Raw genomic sequence first — 24,566 nt, 5'->3', positions numbered from 1 at the left:
TCTAACATGTATTTTATCATTTAATTTTTTGAAAAGCATTATTGTTTATAAAATCAAGTGCTGACATTCTTACAAAAATAGGATTTTCTTCTAAGACTTATTGGTAAGACCTACTTTTCTATAGCTGATGACTAATGAACTGCAAAACAGTGTAATACAAAGATCTTCTCAGCTCCTAATTTATAAGCAGTTTACAACAATTCATCACATCATAGCTGGCAAAGTGAAGAAAGAAATCACGCAGGCGCCATAACAACCAAATGTAAAACACTGGCATGAAGGCTATTTCTTTCCTTGTTTCCATAAAGTCTTTAAAGCTTTTGATGCCATTAAAAGTATTGAAAAATTAAAATAATAAAAGCTGATTGACAGGCATAAATTTAAGTGTCACTAACCTAATTCTCCATTTTCAAGTACTTCAAAAGCAGCCCAGATATCATCTTTGCTGGGAATAATGTTTTTGATTCCTAAAACATCATTAGTTAATTCTTCTGCTTCCATCAAAGGTGATACCTGCAATACAAATTGAGTCAGTTTATAATACATTTCAATTACTGATTTCTGATTTAATTTTTTCGAAGTCTTCCTCCCTGCAATTGCCCTAAGGAAAAATAAAAAAAAAAAAAAAACCAAAAAACCTGAAAAACCCCACAAACAAAAACAAACAAACAAAAGCAGCAAAAATATGAGCTGGAAACCCATAACGTATCTATCAGATTCCAGCAGGCTTTCCTTATTTTGTTCAATGAGATTGAAGTTATATTTGTAAGATTGTGGTTAACTTGCTAGCATGAAATTCCTTTTCTGTAACCCAGAAAAATCAGGAAAAAGGAAAAGCTTTGATATATTTTCTTGGGTGTGGGAAGATAAATATTAGAGAAGCACCGTTTTTTTGTATCTTACCAATGCATATTCCCATTTTATTCCTATTTTTAAAAGCATGTCTTATGTGCACATGTCTATCTATGTATACCACATACCCCATATATCTGTACAAACAAAAGTGTTTGAGAGTCATGTGCTGAAGAGAGCAAAAAGGAAACAAAACCAGAGAGTTCTAACGAAAAATATCAGAACACTACTACTGGAGATGCAGGTGTTTAAACACACTATTAAACAGAAAGCTCAAAAATCTCTACACTAGTAACAAGCTTTGGTTTTTTAACACTCAAAGAAAGAAGAAAGCCACAGACAAAAAAAAAGGAGGAATGTTATTTTACTGGCTTGAGCTATCAGATAAAATCAACATTCATTGTGTCCTTGTTAATGCTTGTGTTGCACATGTAGAGTCGGGAGAATTTATACTGCTGAATACTACAGTAAAACTAAAGCAGGACATCTCAGCCTTAAAACGGTATAATTTTTCTTAATTTTTTTCTTAAAAATGTGTAAATAATCACTCTTTACATAATTTAGGCAAAACTGAAAATTCTAAAACAAAATATTTAAAAGAATAGCGATAAACATAAATTCATACTTTCATTGTGTTCTTATATAAAACCATGTATTAAAATAAATCTGATACACTTCAAGTAAAACATCTTCATAAAATCACTGTATCATTTTTATACACTGACCCTGATTATAACACTACAGTCTGGCTCCTTTCTTTCCACATAAACTTCAATAAGTAAATCTCCAGCCTGGGAAACCTAAAGAGAAAAAATTGAAGAAAAAATAATTGTTAAAAATTAACCTTTTAAAAAAGTACAATTATTTAACTATTGTAAAGAAAAAAAAACAATTCACAGATTCAGGAGAAAAATCCAAACCCTGAACAAATCCAACAGACTCATATCATAAATGAATTAACATTCATTTACAAATACACATTCAAAAGTAGAAAAACTAGGCGACAGGGCATAAGTGGAATTTTGAATTTATATTTAAGATTAAGTCTAAGACATGAGTGCATCTTAGTATCTTAAACTGCCAGAACCCTAACTCTGATTTGGAGGTTAGTCAGGCTCACTTCAGAATCAAAACAGATGAACAGAATTTAAAAGAATGAAAATTTACTGTAAACCAAAATGATTTAGTTAGAAGTGAGATGAAAAATTAGATATAAAAGACTATTTCAGCCACATAGCTATATGCACATATCAAGAAAATAAAAATTCATTACTACAAATACTATATTTATGATTCTTAATCAGAATGAAATCTTGTCACTACCTAATTAAAGAAGGAATTAAAACAAATGCTCTTGATATCAACCTGTGTTAAATATAGCTCTTCAAATTTGTGGGAGAGAAGGTTATACTTAACACACAATGCTTATGTGGAATAATCAGATAAAGCAAATTTATGACATATAATAGTTTCATATACACAATACTAACAAATGTTATTTAAGAATGTCTAACAACATAAAACTCAGAAAGAAATTAGAAATATAGTAAATCAAACATTCGATGATCATGAGGGAAATTATGATTTATGAGAAGGGATGTAATACTTTCCATTGTAACTAGGTTTCCTCATCTATAGCAATAAAATTATCTTCATGGATGAGAAATCACTGTATTTTTCTAATGTTAAAAATGTCTCACATTTTGCCTGCTCTAATTCTTTTAGCATAGTCATAAGCATCTTCAAAAGATTTCAATTCATCTCAATCCACTACCATAAAATATTTCCTAAAAAATAAGTGATGATCAGAGAATAGGAAGAAAAATAAAGGCAGAAACAGGGACCTATCAGAAGGTACCATTCTATTAATAGGCAAATATGAAGAACTAATAATCAAATTAACACTAAGATAACAATTTGTGTCTTCATTTTCGAGAATGGTATTGATATGATGCCACTTATTTATGCATTACAAACAGAGAAAAAGATTAAGAAAAGTATATAGAAACACATATATATATATACACACATATATATAAGCAGTTGAGCTTTGGGATACATTTTGACCAATTTACAGAAGCTAAGATTACATTTCTATAGAAAAATAACTGGCAGTGCTGAATTTTAAAGAACATTAACATTCTGAAAAACAGCAACTTTTAAGTTAGTTTAGCCTTTGAGAATAGAAAATTAATGGAAACATTTGTGAGGAAAAACATTACAAAGCTACTTTGAAGAAAGCTGCTTAATTATAGTGGCACAGACTCAAAAAAGCTCATTTAGTTATAAAATTTGCTTTTCAGATGATATTACAGAAAAAGGTTGGAAATAAGAATGAAGCTGACACATGATTTCCACTGGGCTCATATAAACAACCGTATGGAGAGAAAATGTGATGTAAATTACTGCAACAGCTGGCATAAGTATATGGTGGTCAGAAAATGAAAAGCGACTAATGAAGTGCCACCTGGACTTCAGTGACATTTCAGACATGTGAACTTTGAGTAATCCAGTTTCAGAGAAATTCAGTTCAGTTGTTCTCAGAACATTTTGCATCACCAGAGATAACAGTACTGTGGTAACCTATATATTCCAAAGTATTAAGTACCTACATCACTGATTTTCCCACACATATGCACACATTTTGGTGTGTCAGACTATCAGTTGTTAAATGTAAAGAATTCTTACAATTCTTAATTGTAGTTGCTTGAGGCCTAAGTTGCCAATTACCCATGATGCTTACATGATTACAGTGCTGCTGTCAGATCACTCAATCGCACCACATCATTAGTTTTAACTGTAACTGGAAGCCTGTGGAAAACTGCTGTGGAGAACTGATGAGGGTGGTTGAGCAAGAACGTGAGCTGAGCCACTTCATTTCGCACCTGGTTCAAGCATGACTTAGCAAGTGTGCAGTGCCTGGGCGATACTGTCTCAGTGATGAACAGAAGAGCACCCACGCACCTAAGTACTGAGATGTTTAGGCCTCACTCCCTTTTATCCATGCCTAACTGAACACTTACCTGAGTGTCCTTCCACCTTGTTATAAAACTGTTCTCTATATCCATTTGTTTGATTTGGTCTTCATTTATCTGTATAAATAAATAATTTTGGTGTGATTAATAATAATTATTCTAACAACTGCCAAAACTTCCAATCAATCATGTTCTCACAGAAGCAGGTATATGAAATATCCTATAAGTCAGAAACAGCTCTTCATTGACAGGACTCATTACTATAAACTTCATGGAACACATAATGAAACAGAGAGGAATCAATGAAAAACTCCAAAACAATGTTATAGTGGCAGCCAACTCCAAATCAAAATGGCTAACATGAGTTGTTGCTAGTAATAGCTCTTCAATCCAATTAGAGTTAACATTATTTCTGGGTTTAAGGAACAAAACAAATTGTAACCACAGCTCAGAGACTAACACAAAATCTTTCCATGCTCCAGTTCTGATCAGGCCCATAAAATTTGATTAGAAGCATTATTTTTAATAGTAATAATCATAAAATTTTCTTAAAACTTGTAAGCTTTTAATGGCAAGGAGAATGAGTATCATTTTGGAAAACCATAGCTCACAGCATCCCTTAAATCAGTCCTTCCTACACAGGTTAAACTGATTGAAAATAAAATTTAAAACAGGCCAAGAAAAAGGTCCACTGAATTAGAGGTCAAAAACCCTGTAAATCTTTAGGTTGTTGAACTGGTAGGAAGCACATTTTAAAGCAGACTTTCCTATTTTTGAATCTCTAACATTTGAGCAGTTAGGATACATATAAAGGTACCTACATGAAAAAGTTGCACATAATTTTTAATTAGATCTTCAATTACATTGACTTCTTCACTAGTTTGGCCTTTAGTTTGAAATAAGCATGAGGAAAACACCATGGCTAAATTGTGAGGGTTCATTTGGTTAATTTCAGAACACTTCTGCACTCTGTTGAAGGAAAAATAAACATATTTAGACAGTTTCATTTTTTCTACGATTGTCTGAGGCTCCTTTACAGAATATAGAGAGCACTTCAAAAAAAGGTAACAACATCAAATGCAATGAAAACAGGTACTATTATTTATTTAATACTTCTTTATACTCTTTGCTTCTCATTACAGAAATGAAAACTTCCTAACTTCATTTCAAGTGATATCAAAACTCCGTAGAATAGAAAATTATAAAAACCAGAATAACATACTTGAGTTAGAAGGGACCTACAACGATCATCTATTCCAACTGCTGGATCACCTAAGGGCTGACCAAAAGCTAAAGCATGTTGCTAAGGGCACTGTCCAACAGCACTGACAGGCTTGGGTCATCCACCATCCCTCTAAGAAGCCTGTTACAGTGTTTGACCACCCTTCTAGTGAGGAAATGCTTCCTAATGATTGGTACTGCCCTACATGCAGTTTTGAACCATTTTCAGGCACCCTAGCACCGGATACCAGGGAGAAGAGATTGGTGCCTCGCTCTCCCCTTCCCCTCCTCAGGAAGCCATACAGAGCAAGGAGGTCACCACTCAGCCTCCTTGTCTCTGAAGTAGAAAAGCCCTGAGTCCTCAGCCACTTCCCAGAGGGAATTCCAGCCCTTTCACCAGCATTGTTGCCTTCCTCTGGATGCATTCAAATACCTTAATGCCCTTTAACTGCAGACCCCAGAATTGCACATAGGGTTCCAGGTGAGGCCAAACCACTGCTAAATACAGTTTCACTATATTAAGCAATGTAAGTATTACCTACAAACTTGAGATCAAAGATCAAATAAAATGTGGAAATAAATTAGGTCCTTCTTAGTTCTAGCCATATAGTAATACTTTCATATCAGTTCTGTTGTTCACATAACATGTCCTCTTTTAGAGGCAAACACTTAAAACTACCACAAAATTTTGGCTGTTAAATGCATGAATTCATATTACTTTCAGAACAGATGCAATACTTTATCAATATCTCTACCTAGATATGCTTAGAAGAAACTTCTCAAACATAATATGCAGCACAGTCTTTATCCAAATAATGGCACCAATCATGTAAGTATTTCTAAATGACATCTGCTATGTACCTGGCTATGTAACATAATTTCTGAACACACCATCCTGTAAAGTGAAGTTTCTGCACATTCTATAGTCACTGCAATTCACCAAAAATATAATTTAACTTGTTCAATAGATGATATAATATAGACCAGCACTATTTAACCATGATACCTCAGAATCATTATCACATATTTTTTACACATCTTCTGCCCCTTATTTGATCTAGGAATAAGCTATGACCTTTGGTGCTTAAACAAGTTTGTATTTTGGATACTCTCTACCACTACATTAGTTGTAAAATGAAGCACTTATGAGAAACAGAAAGGGTAGGCAATTCTCAAAGTTATTATGTGCAAAACAGATTATGGAGAAGGACATTTTTACTGAAAAAAATATTTTAATTTCAAGAATCATTTGCAACAATCCTCTGGAAGACTAGCAGACTGGAGTAAAATGAAATTGCATAAAGAAGCTACATCAAAAATTACCCTACTTGGACACATACACTGGCAGCCCTCTCTCCCTGTAAGACTGTTCCAATCCATTGATTTTTATAGATACCTACTGCTAAAAATACAAGCAAAGAAAAAACACACTATCAATTACAGGAATTCAAATTTAATTAATTGCTGCAACTAGATAAGCTTTTGTGATTACTAGTTAATGAAACAAGCCACATTTCATATATTGTGGAGTTATACTGAGAACACATTATAAGAATTTCTCTGCCACAATGCATTATTTGCCATGACCTGTAAAGATGTTCAATTAAAGCAGCCAAAGTTGCTCTATTGACTGGTGGAAGACTCCGAATAAAAGCTGTGTACTTCCTCACACGTTCCTTTTCATTCTGCGTATCTGCCAGAAAATAATCATTGAGCATTAATAACAATGCACACTAAAAATCAACAGCAGTTCTCATTAACTATATCTGCATCATCTAATCTTTTAAAATTACTATTTACCAAATCAAGTAATTGCCTTTTCTTCATAAAGGCAATGCTGATAATATACTATTGAAAAAGTCTATTACTGTACACCAGTTCAGGAACAGTTAAAGAGGGACAGTTCTATATCCAAGCACCATTTGCCACTGCTTAAGACTAAAGCCCAGAACAGCAATTGCATTTTCTCTCAAAGTAAACTTAAATCTGTAGTTTGTGTGTGTTCACATGTGAGTGCAACTGCATATGCACAAGTGCAAATGTACTTCTAAGAGCTCCCAGCAATGAGAAAGGAAAATACCTTTTCATATTTTAAATATTTACTGGAAAAGTGTCTGAAGGCACAAAGCAGTTTAAGGATATGAGTGTATATAAGACTGATTAGAGGAAAGAAAAGGGAAAGGGCTGGTAGATAAGTTGTACCAAGTTACATATAGCTGAACAACGGCAGTGCTGATGGCAAGAATTCCAGTTTTGGGAATGACAGTAGCTGAAACAACCACAGCTCTCTATCTTAAGTCTGCCTCCCTGTGCTGCTTATGCCCCTTTATGCTCAGGGCATAAAAAAAGTTAATGTAGGTTGTATTTAGACGGTTAGCTTTTCCCTCTCAGCTCCTGCTTCTCTCAAGTTTTTGAAAAGCAAGCACAGAACTCTTCTGGCTGATTGATGGTACTCTCCACTAACTACTGACAATGTTTTGGTTTCTTTGGTAATTGGAAGAAAAAATAAATAACAAAACAACAGTTAAAGGTCTTCTACACTATTTCCTTAAATGTTTTAGTCTTCCTAGAAGTACCTTCTGTATCACTTAACAGGACAGTATTCTCTGTTGTAAAGATGAAGTAGAATTTTAGCCACATGTACATATCAGGATGGGGAATCACTGTAACACCGTTAAAAAGAGCTGACTTAAATCTAAACTGCCTCAGAACTTCTTCAGGTTTCTGATGAGATTAATCATGTGGTAAGTGGATAAACTCTTAATATTTTTTCCTCCAGTTTTTGAAATTGAGTTTGAAGGTCAAAAATGTGTACTATTGATAATATTTTAGTTTCCTGAAAGTCTAGTGACTCATATTAAAGCAACATCCATATATTTGAACTTAACTAAAGTCAGAGAAGACTATGCTTTTAATATCTTTCTTTAAAGACAAAATGTGCCACACAGTAAACATGTCTGTGTGACTCCTATGCATTAAGATAGAAATTAATGTTCTGTAACATTAATGTAATGTAATGTCCATGCATCTCTTACTGCTGGACCTCCAATTTTATAGCACAGCTTGGGAAACCACCTTCTTTCTTGTAGCTTGCAAATATTGCAATATGGAAACTAATATTTTAAGAGGATATTATGAAAATTGTCTCTGATTAACATGCATCTATTACAGCCATGTCCCTAATATTTTTTTCCTGTGTTGTTTTGCCAGTTATGAAATAACATAGGTTGACCCCGGATAAGTAAATTAACAAACCCCTCAAATTCGATACTGAAAATATACATAAAGCCCTTATTGTATTGAATGTTATTCAATACATTACCTAATGCAGAGATCCAGAATGGATAAAGTTCTTTAGTGAGAAGTGCATCATCTATTTGAGAAAGAAAACTTTTCAGTACATCAGTCACATCTTCAAGCTGATGTTTTCCTGCTCTTAGCTTAACACTTCTTGCATCTTTTTTGAAGCTTTCCAGCAGTTCAGCCACATTGGAAGAATCACCATTCTTAAGATAGATTTGCTTGCTACCTAAACCTACGGCACAAAAATACAGGAGAAAAAAATAAATGAATGCAAAATTAAGCATTCTTTTAAAAATTCCAGACATCATTATATGAAAATTATATGTGGCTGTCAAACACTTTGTGTTTCCTAAAAAAAATCTTTCTGATCTTTTACACATACTCACTTTGTTAGTAAAACACTGCCAAGTCTTCTTACACCCAACTAGATCTCTTTGCAAAAATAATCATCATAATAGTAAGCAAACCTGGGATCACATTTCAAGAGCATTTAACAGGCATTTCAAATCCCCAAATCTCTTCCCCAAATCTCTCACTTCCTAAAACAGTACTTTCAAATGGCACAGTAAAGAGAAGTTTCGATGATAGATATTATATTACTCATAAAACACAGCTGCTTTCATGAGAAAACTCCTGTTATTTTATTGCTCTACAGATGAACTCAGTTTAAGACTTGAAGTATTACTGCATTCATCCAACCCGAAATATTTGATTCTTAAAAACCTCAAGATTAGTAGAAAATACCTTTTCTTCTCATTTTTCTCATGTTCTGGAAGACATTGGTCAGCTACTATTCTTATATGAAAAAACAAAAACCACTGAAGTCAACTTAAAAAGAAAATGTATAATTTTAAAACAAAGTCATGACTACCTTCAGTCACTGCATATATTATTGTGGTCGAAACTGGTTTTTAAAACTTGACTAAGTTTGGCACAGATACTCAGTGCTATTTATCCTTGTTGAGGTGATTTCCGAATTTGCATATCTAGAAAGGGGACACTACTTTATGCAAAACCCTGCTTTTCTTATATACTTGTCAAATTAAATACTCTCTCAAAATCTGTGAAATCATGTTTCTACAGTTCACCTTTCCTGTAATGCCCACAAGCACTTCCATTTGCAATGGCCTTTGCGGTGCTACTGTCAGGAACAGCCCTGGACAGCAATCGCATCTGACTTCTGCAGACTGCAGCTGAAGACAGAATCCTTACAATGATGATAAAAAAGATGCAAGTAATGCATACAAATAATTCCTTCAGCTTTCAAGTGAGCATTTTAGCAGCTACTAATGCTGATCCTGAAAAGCAAATTTATGATAAAGATTTAAGTGATTTAAAAGACATTAGGAAACTGAATTTTAATTCAGACTACACAAATTGTTCTAAGTGGCAGTCAAAATTACCCTGCTTTAACCATTTAGTGAATGAAATGCCGGAAACTATACTTGGAATAATTTCTATTGCTAATGATTAAAAATAACTTAGCAAAAGCCTTTTTTCTTACTTTTAGTCACTAGGTGAAACCCCAATACAACTCTTTACAATAACTCAGTGTTGCCATATCCAAAGGTTATTTAGTTAAACTTCAACAACTCAAACAGAAATTAGGAGCTCTCATACTGACAGAGGTTACAGACTCATTTATACCAAAGACAGATTTTTACAGGGTTGATATGCATGTAGCAATCTCACAAGGAAACTCATGAATTTGCAGCAGTAAAAGGACACAAACATCATCTGCATATAACCTAATGTCACGGAAAGTTATGCTGGCAAAATTTACTTAAATAAATGGTAACCAACTAAATCCTTAGGTTATTTCACTGAAAAAAACAGCAGCCTAAGACTGAAGTCAACTCCACAGCCAATGCCAGCTTCCAAGATGTGTTCAGACCATAGCTTTTCCAGGTCTGCAGAGTTTGTTTTCTGGGCTCAATTGTCTTCACTCAGGCAGTGGATACCAAGGCTGAATTTCATAAGGCAAACAACACAATATTTAAAATAGAAAAGTGTCTATAAAGGGCATTTACAAAGTTGTATTTCCCCAAACTGGCCATTCTAACGTGTGGCAGTGTACTGCACCATCCCATTAAAGAATTAAAAAATGGCAAGGCTAATGACGGGCATGGTTTTATTTTAAGTAATATATAAACTCATTCAAAAGGATCTGGGGGCACTTAGGTATTATACAAATGCTCTTAGCTTGAATAAAATCCACTCTACTTACCATACTGTGTAACAAACGCTATGCAGCTGTTCACTATAATAGGAACATCATTTTTGCTGAGCTGCTGATCTTGTAATGCATTACCATCTGTACCTGCTGCTTTTTCAATTGCAGTATACCAGACCATGAAATCCAGCTTTGTATGGCCATGGAGGTATAGCGTTCTGAAAAGTATAAAAATATTTTGAGTTTGGGAAATAAATAAAAAAATGATGTTATTGTACCATGGCAACAAAGCAGATGTTCAGAAAGAAAAAAAAAAATATACTTGGAGTAAGTCATCAAGGTACTTTTCACCACATAAAGCTGTGATGGTGGTCTTTGTTACAACTTTTTTTTTTTTTTCCCAAATTCATTTGTATTACCAGTAGGATAAAAAAATGAAAGAAGATCCACAAACACTGTCACAAGCCTTTGAAAGAACCTGCCAACATTTTAATTACTCTTCTTCAGTCTTCAGCTTCTACATTATTCATATGTCCAAGCCATGGCTAAGGAGGAAACAAATTTAGAGACAACTTTCAACGCCGCAAAAAGCTTTCCCTTCTTTTGTATTCACACCCCTAAACACCCCCTACAGCCAACAACCTCTTCTATAGAGTAGCTGAGACATACTGAACTTCCCTCCTACGTAGGTAGCAGAATGATCCCCCACTATCACAAAGCTAAGGAACACACATGAGAAAGCCACTAGTTGAGTCAGAATAAGTTAATGTAACACTCTGCCTGTATCTGAAAGCACAGCCTTGTTCTGACTCTTTTATTTAAGCATGCTACAGTAATCTCCTGTGTGCTACCCTGACAAGCTAGCTTCTAACAGAAAATACCAAAATTCAGAAGTTTAAAGGGGTATGTTCAAACATATGAATGTGTGTAACAAACAACTGTTTAAAGTGTTAAAATAGTAAGCAAACTTATACATATGTTCGCTTATCTCCCACTAAAGACCTGTAAGGGATCAATTTCCTTTAATAACCATTTATTTGCTAATTAGGAAAAGTCAGAATGCTCTACTGAACTTCTATAAAAACAGTTTAATCAAAACAGAAAATACCTTTATTTTGATTATTTCATTTTTGGAAGGGGAAAGCATTTTATATGATGAGGGAATATTTCATTTATTTTTCTTTGTATCTTTCAATTTTGCTTGTACAAATGTTTTCATTCTAGCATTCCCATCTTTGTAGGAAGTGGGGATGCAGTCAATATATAACATACACACAGCCAGGATCTGAACTCTTCTTGAGATCCACCATACAGACTGAGCCATTCAGCAACAGAGTAAATGACACTAAAATATTTCATCCCACTGAACCACATTCTTAGGAAGTCTTTATGACTTCAAAAGTCATGGTAACTACCAAACATGCCTGTATAGTGGAAACAGACTCTATCTTCCACTAAGAAAAAAAAAAATAGCAATCTGCATAAAGCTCTCCTATTTTTGTAGCAAAATGAGTGAGTTTAATTCAATGCTGTCAAAAGTTTCCTTAAGACTTGTCAAAACAGGTAGTTCTCAATCTATGCATTACCAAGAATACATCGCCACATTTTCTGGTATTGCTACTGCCATACTTATATAAGGAACGTAAAATTTTGAAGCGAGTACAAAAAAGTTTGACAGCGCATGATACTCTACTCGTTTCCTACTATTATTCACAGATCAGAAGAGGTTAAGACAATGATTTATGAAAGATTTATGGTGCTTTCCAACACAAGAATTGTACCTATATATGCACATTACTGTGTGTTTATCTCTCCTGAAGAACAGCAGGATTCACATTATGGTATTATGCAAAAGGCTAAATAGAAGACTCAACAGATTATTTTTTATCCAAAGAATTACAATAAATACAGGAAGCAGCATACTGCAAAGTGAAAATATTATTATTTCTAAACAAGAAAAGGGCAACTCTGCTGCATATCAATGAATTGATACCAGAGGAGGAGAGAAAAAATACCGTACTGAACTTCAAAGGTCATATAAACTTATCAGCATTTTTCATAGAGATACGAAAGTCTAAATCATGTGCCTGTCAATCAATTGTTGTGATACATGAAATACCTAAACTATGTGGAAAAGATCACCTTGTATTTTACGGATCTTTCCATCTTCGCCTCAATGCATCACATTAGAAAAAGATATCAGAAGTACAAAGTAATGACGTTCTCATTGTTTTCTAAAATTTGAGAAGCTGTTGAGCTTAATTCAGCTACAGAGGAAGAGGCTACTTAATAATTAGCAAAGAAAATGCGGTATTTGTTTAAGTTGTAGTCCCAAATGACCAACACAGTTGTGAAAGAAATGTTGCCAGTAAGAAATATACATGTGAAAATCTTACTGCTATGATGGAACCTGGATCGTTCATAAATGGCAAGAAATTATTTTTAAAATAATTATACTTGCCCAGTCAAAAATTTCCAGAGTGGCGGCATCAAGAAGTAAGATAAATCAGAGACACATTTTCAGTACAATACCACAGTAGTGAAGGAGGGAGAAAAGGAAATTAAACCAGTGCCAGACACATCTCAGAACTCAGTCAATTTCTTATGAAAGAGGCTTAAAAATCTAATCTCAAACCTCAATAATTTTTGGCTGAGACAGTACACACCTGGAATAAATTGTAATCAGAAAAACATAGAACAATTTAAAAATGAGATGTTTAAAGCAGTCCTTCTCAGTTTAGTCCTTTTGGACAAACTTAAAAACTAATTTTTCTTCCACCAAGTTGGAAATTATTTTTTATCTCCTTGAACCTAGAAGTAATGAAAAGGAAAAGGGAAATAACTTCCAGCAGGAGAGCGCAGAGCTTTCTTCAAGCATAGCAGAAGTCTTCTACAGAACTTCATGAAGCAATGGAGATAACTTCACAGATTTACCCTCTTGTGTTCACCTTTTTCACACAGTTTTCAGACAGAATTAATAACAAATACATGCATTTCTCACTGAACAGTCATTATGAAAATTTAAAGTTAAATTAAATCTAAGGTTTAAGCATAAACACAGGCTGAAACATAGTGATGTCCCATGTAGCACAAAACTGAGGAATTTAAAGAGCTTGTAGAAATAATCACGTTTGAAAAAGTTTTTACTATAATGTTTATGAAGATCTTCCAAGCAGATTACCAACTGTTTTCCACAGACTCAAGCAAAATGCATTTCTTCAATACAAATGCACTGCCTTCTATAGTATGTTTATGCATGTGCTATTTTTTTCAGTTCTAAAAATTGATAAAGATCTCACATTTCATAACAAATAGTTAGCAATAGTGACAACATGGTGAAAAATGGCAGAATTTTTGCTATGTTATGTGAAGCACATACAGTCCATAGCCAAGAAATTAATAATTTAAGTACTCAAACAAACAAGGCAGCCTGCCAACATAGATTTCTGCCTTAGTGAATTGAGAGAATTGAATTGGCACAACTTACTGCAGCAGATCAATGTGTCTCAACAGTAAGGGAGCTACTGTTACCTGTACAGCTTTATTGCTGACTACCAGCACATCCTTCTGCCCCAGCAGACAAACAAACATACATGACCAAACTTCATCCACAAGAATGCAAAGGCTTCTCTTTAACCCCTCCTGAAAAGTCCCCTGGCTTTAGCTATGTCTAAAAGCTTTGTTGCACAAAATGGGAAAAGCAGAGGTAGGAGGTGATTTTGGGTAAGGTGGGCAGGGAGAGTGAGAAACAGACATCGGCACAACTTAGTGCCCTCTGGCAATTCCCACATGATTCTAATAATTCACCTGTCTGAAAACAGAGGTACTAGAAATGTAAATATAGATATGGAATTATTGTGGAAAATCAAACTGCAACAGAAGCATGGATGTTCCATTAAAAATTACTGTTAAATGTAACCGAGCAGTATTTCTTCAAGGGACCCTTCAAAAGGTCTTACATCAGCATAACATATTGGAAGCACAAGTCTTTTCATCTGACTCTTAAGCTTATATTAGTTCTGGATTTTAGAATTTTGTGCCCATAACTGCATTTTATGAGAAAACTTACTGCTATCATCAAAGGGTTAAGAAGAAAGCAGTGAATGAACCATCAGCCTAAAGAAATTTTGCCAGTATGTAGGGAAAGTTTATTATCCATAATAAGAAAGAGCTAACTATATCAGAAGCATAACGGGAAAAAAAGCACCATCTGGATTACATTATGGTCTGAAAACATTCACTGACACTTAAGAGAGAGGTTAAATTATTTCATAAAAAAAAAAAAGCAATGTTTGAATTATCTCCACAACTGTTTCTTTAAAGCATAGCATTAGAGATTTGGCATTAAATTCTATATATAAAAGATATATTTAAACTACTGTATACAGATGTTTTCAGACAACTTTCTTCTTTTCATCGTGCAGATGCCTCCGTTAACCTCTGCTGAACTACACAGGAGTAGCTGTTTCACCAATATGCTATGCAACTTCTGTTTGGATAGCAACAGGAGGTCAAGTATCACCAGTCACTTCAAGCATTTTAAAAATAGAGATCAATGGAAAAAATCCAAACTGAATATAGATCAAATCAGAGGACAGCTCTGTGTGATGAAGGGAAGCCTCAAACACAAAAAACCTTAAAATGGTTTGCCACTTCTAGCAAGAAGTCAAGAAGCATTTTAATGACGAAACTAGAATATTTCTACCATGAAAGTGGAAATCAAGAAAAAGCAAATGACCTTGATTAGGGTGTAAAGCTATACAGCACAGTGTTGTGAGAAGATTTCCAGTTGAGTTAGATACAGTTCTAGCAGTCTAGACAATATGCTCCAGTGGAAACCAGAATGCAACAGAATTCCAGTAGGTGTTAAAAAACAAGTGTGTTCTGTAATTGACTCTAGCAAAGATACTCAAACACAAGCATAAACATGTCTGAGATCTGAAAAAAAAAAAAATAAAATTTGAAAGTCATCTAGAATTATTGTGAAAATTTACGATGAGCTTCAAACATTAAGTATACTGAGCTTCAAAACAGACAGCAATCTTCAAAAGAGAAGCAGTCTTGTGGTTTCAGAAATCTTTCAGTGTGGTTCAGCCTCTGATAATATGCTTGGTATGATTGCCTCCTCTTATTTCTGAGCTGATAGACGTAATAAGCTAAACATATCATATAGAGAATAAATGAACAGCAGGGTGCCAAGCAGAGAGCAGGGTGAAGAAAGAGGGGGCAAAAAAAGAAGATATAGGAGTGGATTGTATTATTATCTAAGACATTTCAAGAAAATCTTACATGTCTTTTTTTTTGTAGTATTGTCTCTGTATTCTTGTACTTTATACAGGCTAGAAAATATTACATATATTACATATCCAAAATCAATTGTAAATTCTTTTCCTGAGTAGATATGTATCAGATTAATGTTAGATTTTTGTATCCCAAATTTATTATGTTTTTAAGAATCAAGAATTCATAGATTTATTACACTGTAATAATTTCAGCAGGAAGACCTGAAGTTTTTATAGTTTCTGAAAATGTTAACCTGCATATGCAATCATTCATAAGTGAGACGTCCATTTGTAACAACTGAAGTCACTCTTTTACCTACAGTAATTAAACAAAAAGTTGTGAAAGAGAAAGATAAGTGCAACATGTAAATGTGAGACTTTCCCTAATTAATCAGCTCAAAGACTGAGACTTGAAAAAGTAGCATAAGTATTTCTTAGAAAAACAGAAAATCAGTAGAAAAATACCTCAAGGAATTTTCATAATATTTTCCAATAAAATTTAAGCAGACACTTTAAGACATTGACCAAATTTATTTTTTTATGCAAAGGAGGGTGGCTTTTTTCGGTTTTGCTTATGGTCATTGCGTTGTTTTTCTCTCGTAAACGTTTCCTAATTCTGTAAAAGTCTTACTTAGTTAATTTAATTCTTTCAATACTACTTTTTATTTATTTTATAATTTATCCTGCATTTAAGTGCCTAACAAATTAACAAAAAAGTCATCAGCTCCATAGAGTCTCTTCCAAGTGATCAATCTGTGCCAAAGTTGACATGAGACAAGCACAGACAGAAAATAACAGACATAATAAGAAAACCTAGAAATTTAGACATTTCATGTAGTTGATGCTGATGACATCTCAAGGACATTAATTTATCTTGAGCTTGGAGGAGTACACAGAGGATTAGTGGCTTTACTTCCAATTAAAACAATTAAATCTAAAGACAAAGGTGATTTTATATTTAATCATTTTCCACAAACACATTAAATTGCTTATCACTTTAAGATGCAATCTCATAACTGCACTGCACACCTGGATAGTTTTGAAGTTATATCCTAAATAATAATCACCATGCCAAAGCCGATATACCCATATGGCTTTCAGTGTTTAAGAAAAATGTGAAGAATATGCATTTAAATTCTTTATAGCAAACTCCAGTGAAGAAAAATTAAATATATTTATGTCTACTTTAAATCAGCCAATGTCCCTGTTGAAATTCTTTTCAAATAGTTCAGAATTTCCTTTAAACAATTGAAGTGGTTCAGGGAAAAGCTACCCTCACTTGATGGAAATACTACAACAAAATAAATAATAAACCCTGACTTGGAGCTAAAAGTTTTGCTCAGCATTAATACCTATGAAATTATATGTGTGATTTATACCTGTCTTTTAGACTGCACCTTCAACAGGATACCTCAGGTTCCCTGTTTGGTGTAAGTAGCTTACCTAACTCTGCATCTTTCATGATGCTTTTTCGAAAAACACCTGAACACAAACCAAAACAAATCAAACCAACAAACAAACAAAAAAAAACCAAAACAAAATTGAACCCCCCCAAAAATACAAGAAAAAGTGTTTCCTTCTAACCTGCATAGCGTTACTCAGTTCTGAAACTTATACAATATCCTAGAAAGAGTTAAAATTCAGAACACACAAGTTACAATGCATTTCTGATATTCCAACTCTGAATATTGTCAAAGGTATCCATGGGTTTTTTTTTGTTTGCCAAAGAGAAAAACACTCTTCATTTATTAACCTATTATTGGCTTTTCAAAAGACTGTATAAATATTGCATCACTTAAGACAGACTCTTGGACAACAACCTATCACTGAAATAAAAAAAAATCCTCAAACTCTTAAAAACTAAGAATTATCTTCCACAATTTTTACTCTCTAAATTCATCTTTGAATTTGTACTCCTATATGAGACAGAAATATCTACCTCACCTCTAGTTCCAACCTCCCCTATCACTATAAAAATGACACAGTTATCTCTGCTGAATATTACTTACTTGGAAGCAGACAGGGATCATGTTTGTTTTGTAAGTATGCTTTTTCCTCGAAAGTATATTGTTAACTGAGATCAGATATTACAAGATGATTAACCAGAGGACAGGACTAACCAGAGGACTCATTCATGTACTCTCAAACCTGACCTAGGCAGACTGAGACACCAAATTCTGAGACATAAGAATTATTAAAAAATCAAGAAGTTTGTAGGAAATGCTCTGAAGAAGTACTGTTTTTTTACAGGGTAAATGGAGTTAGTCCTTTTGAAGAAATCATTATTGGCAGACTAATCTGGGAATAATTTTCTCAGTGGGAAAACTGTTTTTAATTAAGTAGTGCTTGTTAACATTTCGTGACACAGACATAAAATGTAATTAATGCACAAAGATATTCCCTCCTTTAAAAAGTCTGCAAATTTACTCTCTCACTAGCAACCCTAAGTGAAAAAACTCCAGAACTTATCAACTATTATTCTAGAATATCAATATAAAAAGAGTTCAAAGATTTTCTTCAGATAGGAACCTTACCTTCCTTTTTCAACGAGTAGCAGGACATCTATTCTCTCTCCATTTTGCATCACACTACTGGTTGCTGCAAACAGAACACATACACATTCATATGACCTTCAAAGTTTCATTTACACTAGTCAGTATTAATAGTGGAAAATATATATTCTGGAGAAAGCAGAAATCAAAGAAAAGAGTATGGATATATAATATTTCCAAGAAGTACAGCTAATATTAAAAAGCCCAAGTAAAACTAATTCTCAACTGAAAGTCAAAAGTGTTTCAATTTTATACATGAGATATAATATATATAGATTTTGCACGCTGTTACGATTCTGGCAGAGGCAATCACAGTTGCATCATCTAAACAAGTACCAGGAACAGTTCTCCTACTGTCTAATCTTTTAATTCTGAATTAAGATCAAAAGTATTCACAAGTTAAATGACACCTGGAGGCATAAAAACATTTCTGATTAAAAACCATCTTCAAGGTGTTATCCACACCAAATATAAGGTGTAAATAAACAGTAGAAAACCCAATGGCATTTAGGCAAGGTCCTGCAAAACAGTCCATAATCCGCCAGCATTTATGAATAGCACCATCAATAAAGAGCTGAATTATCTTCTCTGTGCTACTTTATTATAAACCTCAATTTATATGTATTTTTCCATGTAGCATATTGCCTTGCATAATATAAAAACAAGTAGGGCAAATATGCTTAAAAGAGGATTCAGAGCATAATTACAAACAATGATATAAAATTGGTCATAGAAGACCATTTGTACAAATATTTTTATCTCCCCACATCATGGTATTAAGCAAATAAGATTTTTAGCATCCAAAAAAAAATCTATTGGTCTGTGAAATAGTTTTCCAAGAGAATTATAATTTTCCAGTATGTTTTGAGTATTTTAAAACTAGACCTGTCAATCATCTCAAGACTGTGTTCTGCAGTGAGTATTTCTGCCCTGTCAAAAGTGTGAGACAATAATCCCAAAAGGTTATATATTATTATTCAATTCTCTACTCTTGTAATAAAGATACTGCTGCAACTGGAACAAAAATTGTCATCATTCATTTTAAAGCTGTGAAAAATTTCTCTGGCATGTGCGAGAAAGTAGGGAAAAAAACCCAAGACAGAAATTAACCAACTCCATATTTAGATAAGAGTTGGAAAAACATCTGACACATGTGAAGGAATAGTTACTGAGCTTCCCAGTATTTATTATTTTGAAATGCAATAGAAATGTCCTTAACAGTGAATTAATTCCACAGAACATTTTCTGAATACTAGATGTTCTTACTAAGTTCTTGCAACCTCCTTAGATATATGGAATCTTCTTCAGCGTCCTCCATTTCAAGACAAAAATAAAGGCTTGACTTCTCTATAGCAAACCAGCCTTTTCTCCACTGATCCAGGTTATGGCAATCTTTGTAGTACAGCTGCCCAATAAGGTCACAGTCTCGCTCTAACAATGATTCAGCCACCGGGGGAACAAAATGCTACCAAAGAAAATGGGGTGAGTCAGATGAAGAAAAAACCCTCTGCCCCTAAAAAAAAATCAAAATATTGCAAATCTATAGGATTATAGGATACAGGTCACAGTACAAAAAAAAAACTTTGAGATATAAACCCCACACTCATAAACCCATAGATACACTAAACTTAAAATGTAAAATCAAGCTTAACATTTTTTCTATTCATGCTCTGCAATTCAAACATTTTTGCTTTTAAACTACCATTGATTTAATTAGTAATGTGATTATTAACATTTGGAACAGTATAAAATATGGAATCATTTTATGAAATTCCATTTCAGCAAATTCAATAGAATTGCAACCATAAAAAACTGAAATAAGCTGAAATATATTCATACAGTATATGTCTTTATACTAGAGCACACTTAATATATTCTTAAGGTTGGCATTAAAATGCTGCTTCAACTCCTTTCACATTTTATTATCTTGTTTCAAACATTAAATCACAGAAGTTATTTCTTCCTGCTGCACAAGAAACCTTTACATGCAGGAGAGATCAGTATTCATCAATAATGACTTCTCAAAGGTTTTAAGCTAACAATGGCACTTTATTATTTGTGCAAGGGCTCCTGGCCTAACTGAAAAAGATAACTATCAGTATTACCTTAGCTATTGCTGAAGTCCATTTTCTTTGTGAATATGCAGTTTCAGCTCCAAACAGAAAAACACGTTCTGACATTAAGTGTATTTCAAACGTAAAGATGTCCCTAAAGCAAGCAAGAGAAGAAACACAGCTGTATTTAGTCTTCAAAAGAGTAGACACACCAGGGTTTTATTTCACTATTTTTTCATTCTTTCATATATACGGAATGGAATCCATCTGCATTTCTCCTCCAATATTAGAAGTACAGCCCAGCTAATAATAAAGCACTTTACAATACAACAGGATCAAATTTGCAGGTCAATAACACATGTTTAAAGGCTACAATGTAATAGTTACATTCATAATTCCAAAATGCATAAAAATATTTACATATAGTCATTAAAAATGCATTGGGAATTTTTTGTTTTTGCAAGCTCATGTTATTTGATCAAGTATACTTTTGTGACACATTCAAAATATTTTTTTGTATGTTTAATATAAGCAGAATGACTAGTTGAATGGGAAGCTGCAAACAAGTTGAAATGTTGCTTCATAGGGACTTTTAGATGTCATTTGGTCTAATCTCCTGCTGAAAGAGAGGTTAGCACAATGAGGAGCCTTGAAAACAGTCAAGGATGGACAGTACTATTCTTGTCACCAACCTGTTCCTGCCCTCCACCTGCCCTCTAACTGAAGAGGCTTTTCCTGTCAGACAGCCTGAATCTGCTTGGGTGAAAAGTGTGGTCACCTGCCATCACCAAGATGAGTAGGAATACTTCGAAGTTTTTGTAGTTCAAGAAGCTTTTAAAAGTTTTCTTAACAGACATTCATGTTTGTTTTTTTTTTCCTTTTAAAAATTATACCACAATTTAAGCAGATGAACCCGGTTTATTCAATCTTTAATGGAGACAAATAAGGACAGCAAGTTTAAATTGATGTGGAATTTGGAAAGTAAGCATCATGCTGAAGTTAGGGATCAGTCAGTCTTTAACTTAAAAATTATGGTTCGCGAATTTTTATGTTTTTGTCTGTGACCTCTTGTTAGATGCCAAATAGATGAGTATGCTTTTTCCATTCAATGCTGAAGACTGAGATTGGTCTAAATGTGAAAAACTGAGCCTGAGTCACTTATATAATTTTCAATAACCACTTTGAAAATTATATAAACATTTAGTTCTGACTAACAGAATAGGCATTTTTAAGTACCAGTTGTTCCACTACATGAAATATCAAATCTAAATAAAATTTCTCATAAAACTCCTCAATCACAGGTAAAGCACAACAGGAGTTCAGTTATTTCCAAAGAGTGAAGCATTCAGCCAACATGTTTTTAAATGTAGGTATTATCATAAAATGGAACCAGTCAGAAATGCAGCAAGCAATAGGTTAGATTTGAAGACAGAAGAAAAACGTGATTTTTCTCTTTTTTCTGGGTATGACAGAGCTACTACAGAATAGCGAGGGGTCACTTCTCTGTATTTGATAGCATATTGAGACATCACCATGTTTCAAGATTTTTCTCCCCTGTAGCAGTCTAAGTCCTCTATTCCTTTCTTTCTTTTTCAGAAGCTTACTGAATAGACTACACTTTCATTACAGACAATTTTGTTTTGTAACTAAAAACATTACAGTATTCTACTATAGAAAATTATTTTTTTTTTAGGTGCATGCACACATGTTAAAAAACATAAAGTGTTTTGGCATCTGTTAGACAAATACAAAGTATATTTTAAATAAAAAATGTTGCACTAAAGAAATTGAGTATCACTGTAATAACATTTAGGTCACTTTCCCTGTGATTTTTTTCATGTACAAATGGGATGTGAGGGAGTTATAAAAGAAAAAACAAGACTGCACAAAAAAAAATAAAAGCTGGTTTCCTCCAACTAAAAATGTTCAACAGTTCCACTGTTGTCCTCAGCTACAGAACAAAGAATGGATTTCAAAGACCAATACCTCTGTGACCAAATCCTGAAGCATTGTACAGAGCTCTAGTCTGTTGCATTGGAAGGAAGAAGCAAATCAAGAATTTTGGCTTGAGGCAGAGGTCAATCCCAGAAAAAAAGATGAGTATTAACGATTCAATTTATCATCATATAACCTTTCAAGCACTGAGCATATGCATTACAGATTTAATAAGAAACAGATGTATCTAATTTAAGCTGCCCTTTTAAATTACCCTAATATTTTCATTCTATAACTATAAAAAAAATATCCATAAATATCACATAGCACTAATTTCTTGAAGTCAAATAAAACCAGCTTTTTTTCTAAGTTGCCTACTCAAAGTTCAAGGAAAAATGAACAGTTTGTTTACTGAAATACGAATTCAGGAGCTTACCCTCTATTTAAAAAGAAGTCTGACTTGTGTACTACAAGGCAGATAACTTCACTGATGTCAATCATACCATTAGGAGTGGTAGTTTTATCATTTTCATAGTAGCTCAGAAAGCCACTTTCCAAAGTGCACCATCTTTTGTTGCAATCTGTGATGAAAGAAATTATAAAAGGTCAGATTTTCTTAATTTTTTTTTGTTTTTTTTTAAATAAGTAAATACAAGAGGGAGAAAAAAGTCTGCAGAGCAACTTCAATGAATTTTTTAGTATATTTAATTACAAATAAATTTTTACTCCGTCTTAAGACCTAAAATATGAATACAACACAACATAGCATAGTAATGTCTATTTGCTGCTGAAAATAGTCATGAATTCTTTCTAGCTCATGTCTAGTTCTTAGAACAAAATGTGAGGTGCATCTGTTTCCATTCTGCAGAGTAGTAGGTCCTAAAAGAAAATATTTACATATTTTTATTTCCTACAGTCATAAAATTCCTATACAGCTGGAAAAGTACTTCTGAGAATTTGGTAAAACAGTCTGGTAAAAAAAAAACCACAAAAATCAAACAAATAAACAGTTGTAACTTGCAAATATTAACTATGTTATCTGTCATCCAATTACCTCTCCTGTTTTTTCTATATGGTTTATATAATTATAAATATATTATATAATTATAAATATTTATTAATAATTTATTTGAATCATGCTATTTTCTATCTAGTACTACCTAGATTCTGTCCAAATACACGTTAAGTACCAAAATAAACATAAGATAAATGTATAAGTTTATGGGAGTTCAGCACAAAATTTTAAGGTTTTGAAAGCTCCAGGCTTTTTGTCCCCCAGCTTTCCCTCTCCCATCTTCCAAAACCTATTCTACAAAACAGCTCACTACTTCAGTATTCATTAAACTATTAAACTCTCAAGGACTTTTTTCGAATATCAAGTCTTTTTAAAGGGCTCCATAAAACCCTTTACACTAGAAAAAAAAGCAAAAAACTAACTTGCGCACCTAAAATACTAAGCTTTACCTTTTGACCCACTACATCAGAATACCACCAACATTTGAGCTCTCTTCCCGCTGATATCAACAGCTGTTAATTAGCAACAACTCTCCTCGAAATTTATGCATCTCTGCCGAATACACTGATGCCACTATAATGAGAAATATACACAAAGTTGGTTCTCTCCTGTACTGAGACACACATAATGAAAAACGAGGCTATATTTCCAGGTGTTCCACCTGGTTGTTGTAAAACTTTGGTTAATTCACAGCACTGCATGATTTCTTCAGTGTTCTTTTACCATTAGAGCCAAGTCAGAACTGCTTCAACAGTTCTCTTCTCTAGAACTAGACAGTTCAGTCAGATTTTTCAGGTAACATGACCTTATTTGATTATCTGCAGGTGGAGGAGGGAACTGAAATTTTCTCCCACATCTTAGTACTCTCACCCTCAAATTACTTCCTGAAGACAGTAAGAAGGAAAAATCGTGTTTCCAATTATTCACAATAATTTGCAATATGAGGGCTACTTCATGTTAGCGAGATTTTGAAGAAAGATTACATATTTTATGTTTTGAATAGCACAAAGTACTTTTGTCATACTGCTTCTTAAACATGGCAGAGATAGATTAGAGGCTTAATGCGAGAGTAGTTTCTCATTCAAAGTTGCAGGCTTTTTGTTGTTTTTGAAAGGATGTCATTAAATCTCCCTCCGTTGTTCCACTTGTCTTCTTGAACTGCAAATGGTCAGGAAAACCTATCTTCCTATGTATCTGTAGCCCA

General features: G+C 33.6%; 1 protein-coding gene across 1 annotated transcript in view; it reads right to left on the bottom strand.

The window, feature by feature from the left end:
- The window catches only part of ARAP2 (ArfGAP with RhoGAP domain, ankyrin repeat and PH domain 2), a 108,384-nt gene that overhangs the window by 24,648 nt on the left and 59,170 nt on the right, over window positions 1-24,566 (bottom strand). Inside the window, exons 15-25 of the mRNA XM_058838005.1 lie at window positions 22,784-22,928; window positions 20,464-20,566; window positions 19,625-19,823; window positions 18,341-18,404; window positions 10,579-10,742; window positions 8,371-8,583; window positions 6,636-6,741; window positions 4,649-4,796; window positions 3,876-3,944; window positions 1,578-1,652; window positions 396-513 (exon numbers count right to left, since the gene is read on the bottom strand). Of these exons, the coding sequence (XP_058693988.1) occupies window positions 396-513; window positions 1,578-1,652; window positions 3,876-3,944; window positions 4,649-4,796; window positions 6,636-6,741; window positions 8,371-8,583; window positions 10,579-10,742; window positions 18,341-18,404; window positions 19,625-19,823; window positions 20,464-20,566; window positions 22,784-22,928 (1,404 nt within the window). The remainder of the gene's footprint in view (window positions 1-395; window positions 514-1,577; window positions 1,653-3,875; window positions 3,945-4,648; window positions 4,797-6,635; window positions 6,742-8,370; window positions 8,584-10,578; window positions 10,743-18,340; window positions 18,405-19,624; window positions 19,824-20,463; window positions 20,567-22,783; window positions 22,929-24,566) is intronic.

Source organism: Poecile atricapillus, chromosome 4 (genome assembly GCF_030490865.1).
Source record: "Poecile atricapillus isolate bPoeAtr1 chromosome 4, bPoeAtr1.hap1, whole genome shotgun sequence".
Classification (NCBI taxonomy): domain Eukaryota; kingdom Metazoa; phylum Chordata; class Aves; order Passeriformes; family Paridae; genus Poecile; species Poecile atricapillus.
Note: the sequence above shows the minus strand (reverse complement) of the source record. Positions and strands in the feature narration are given on the sequence as shown.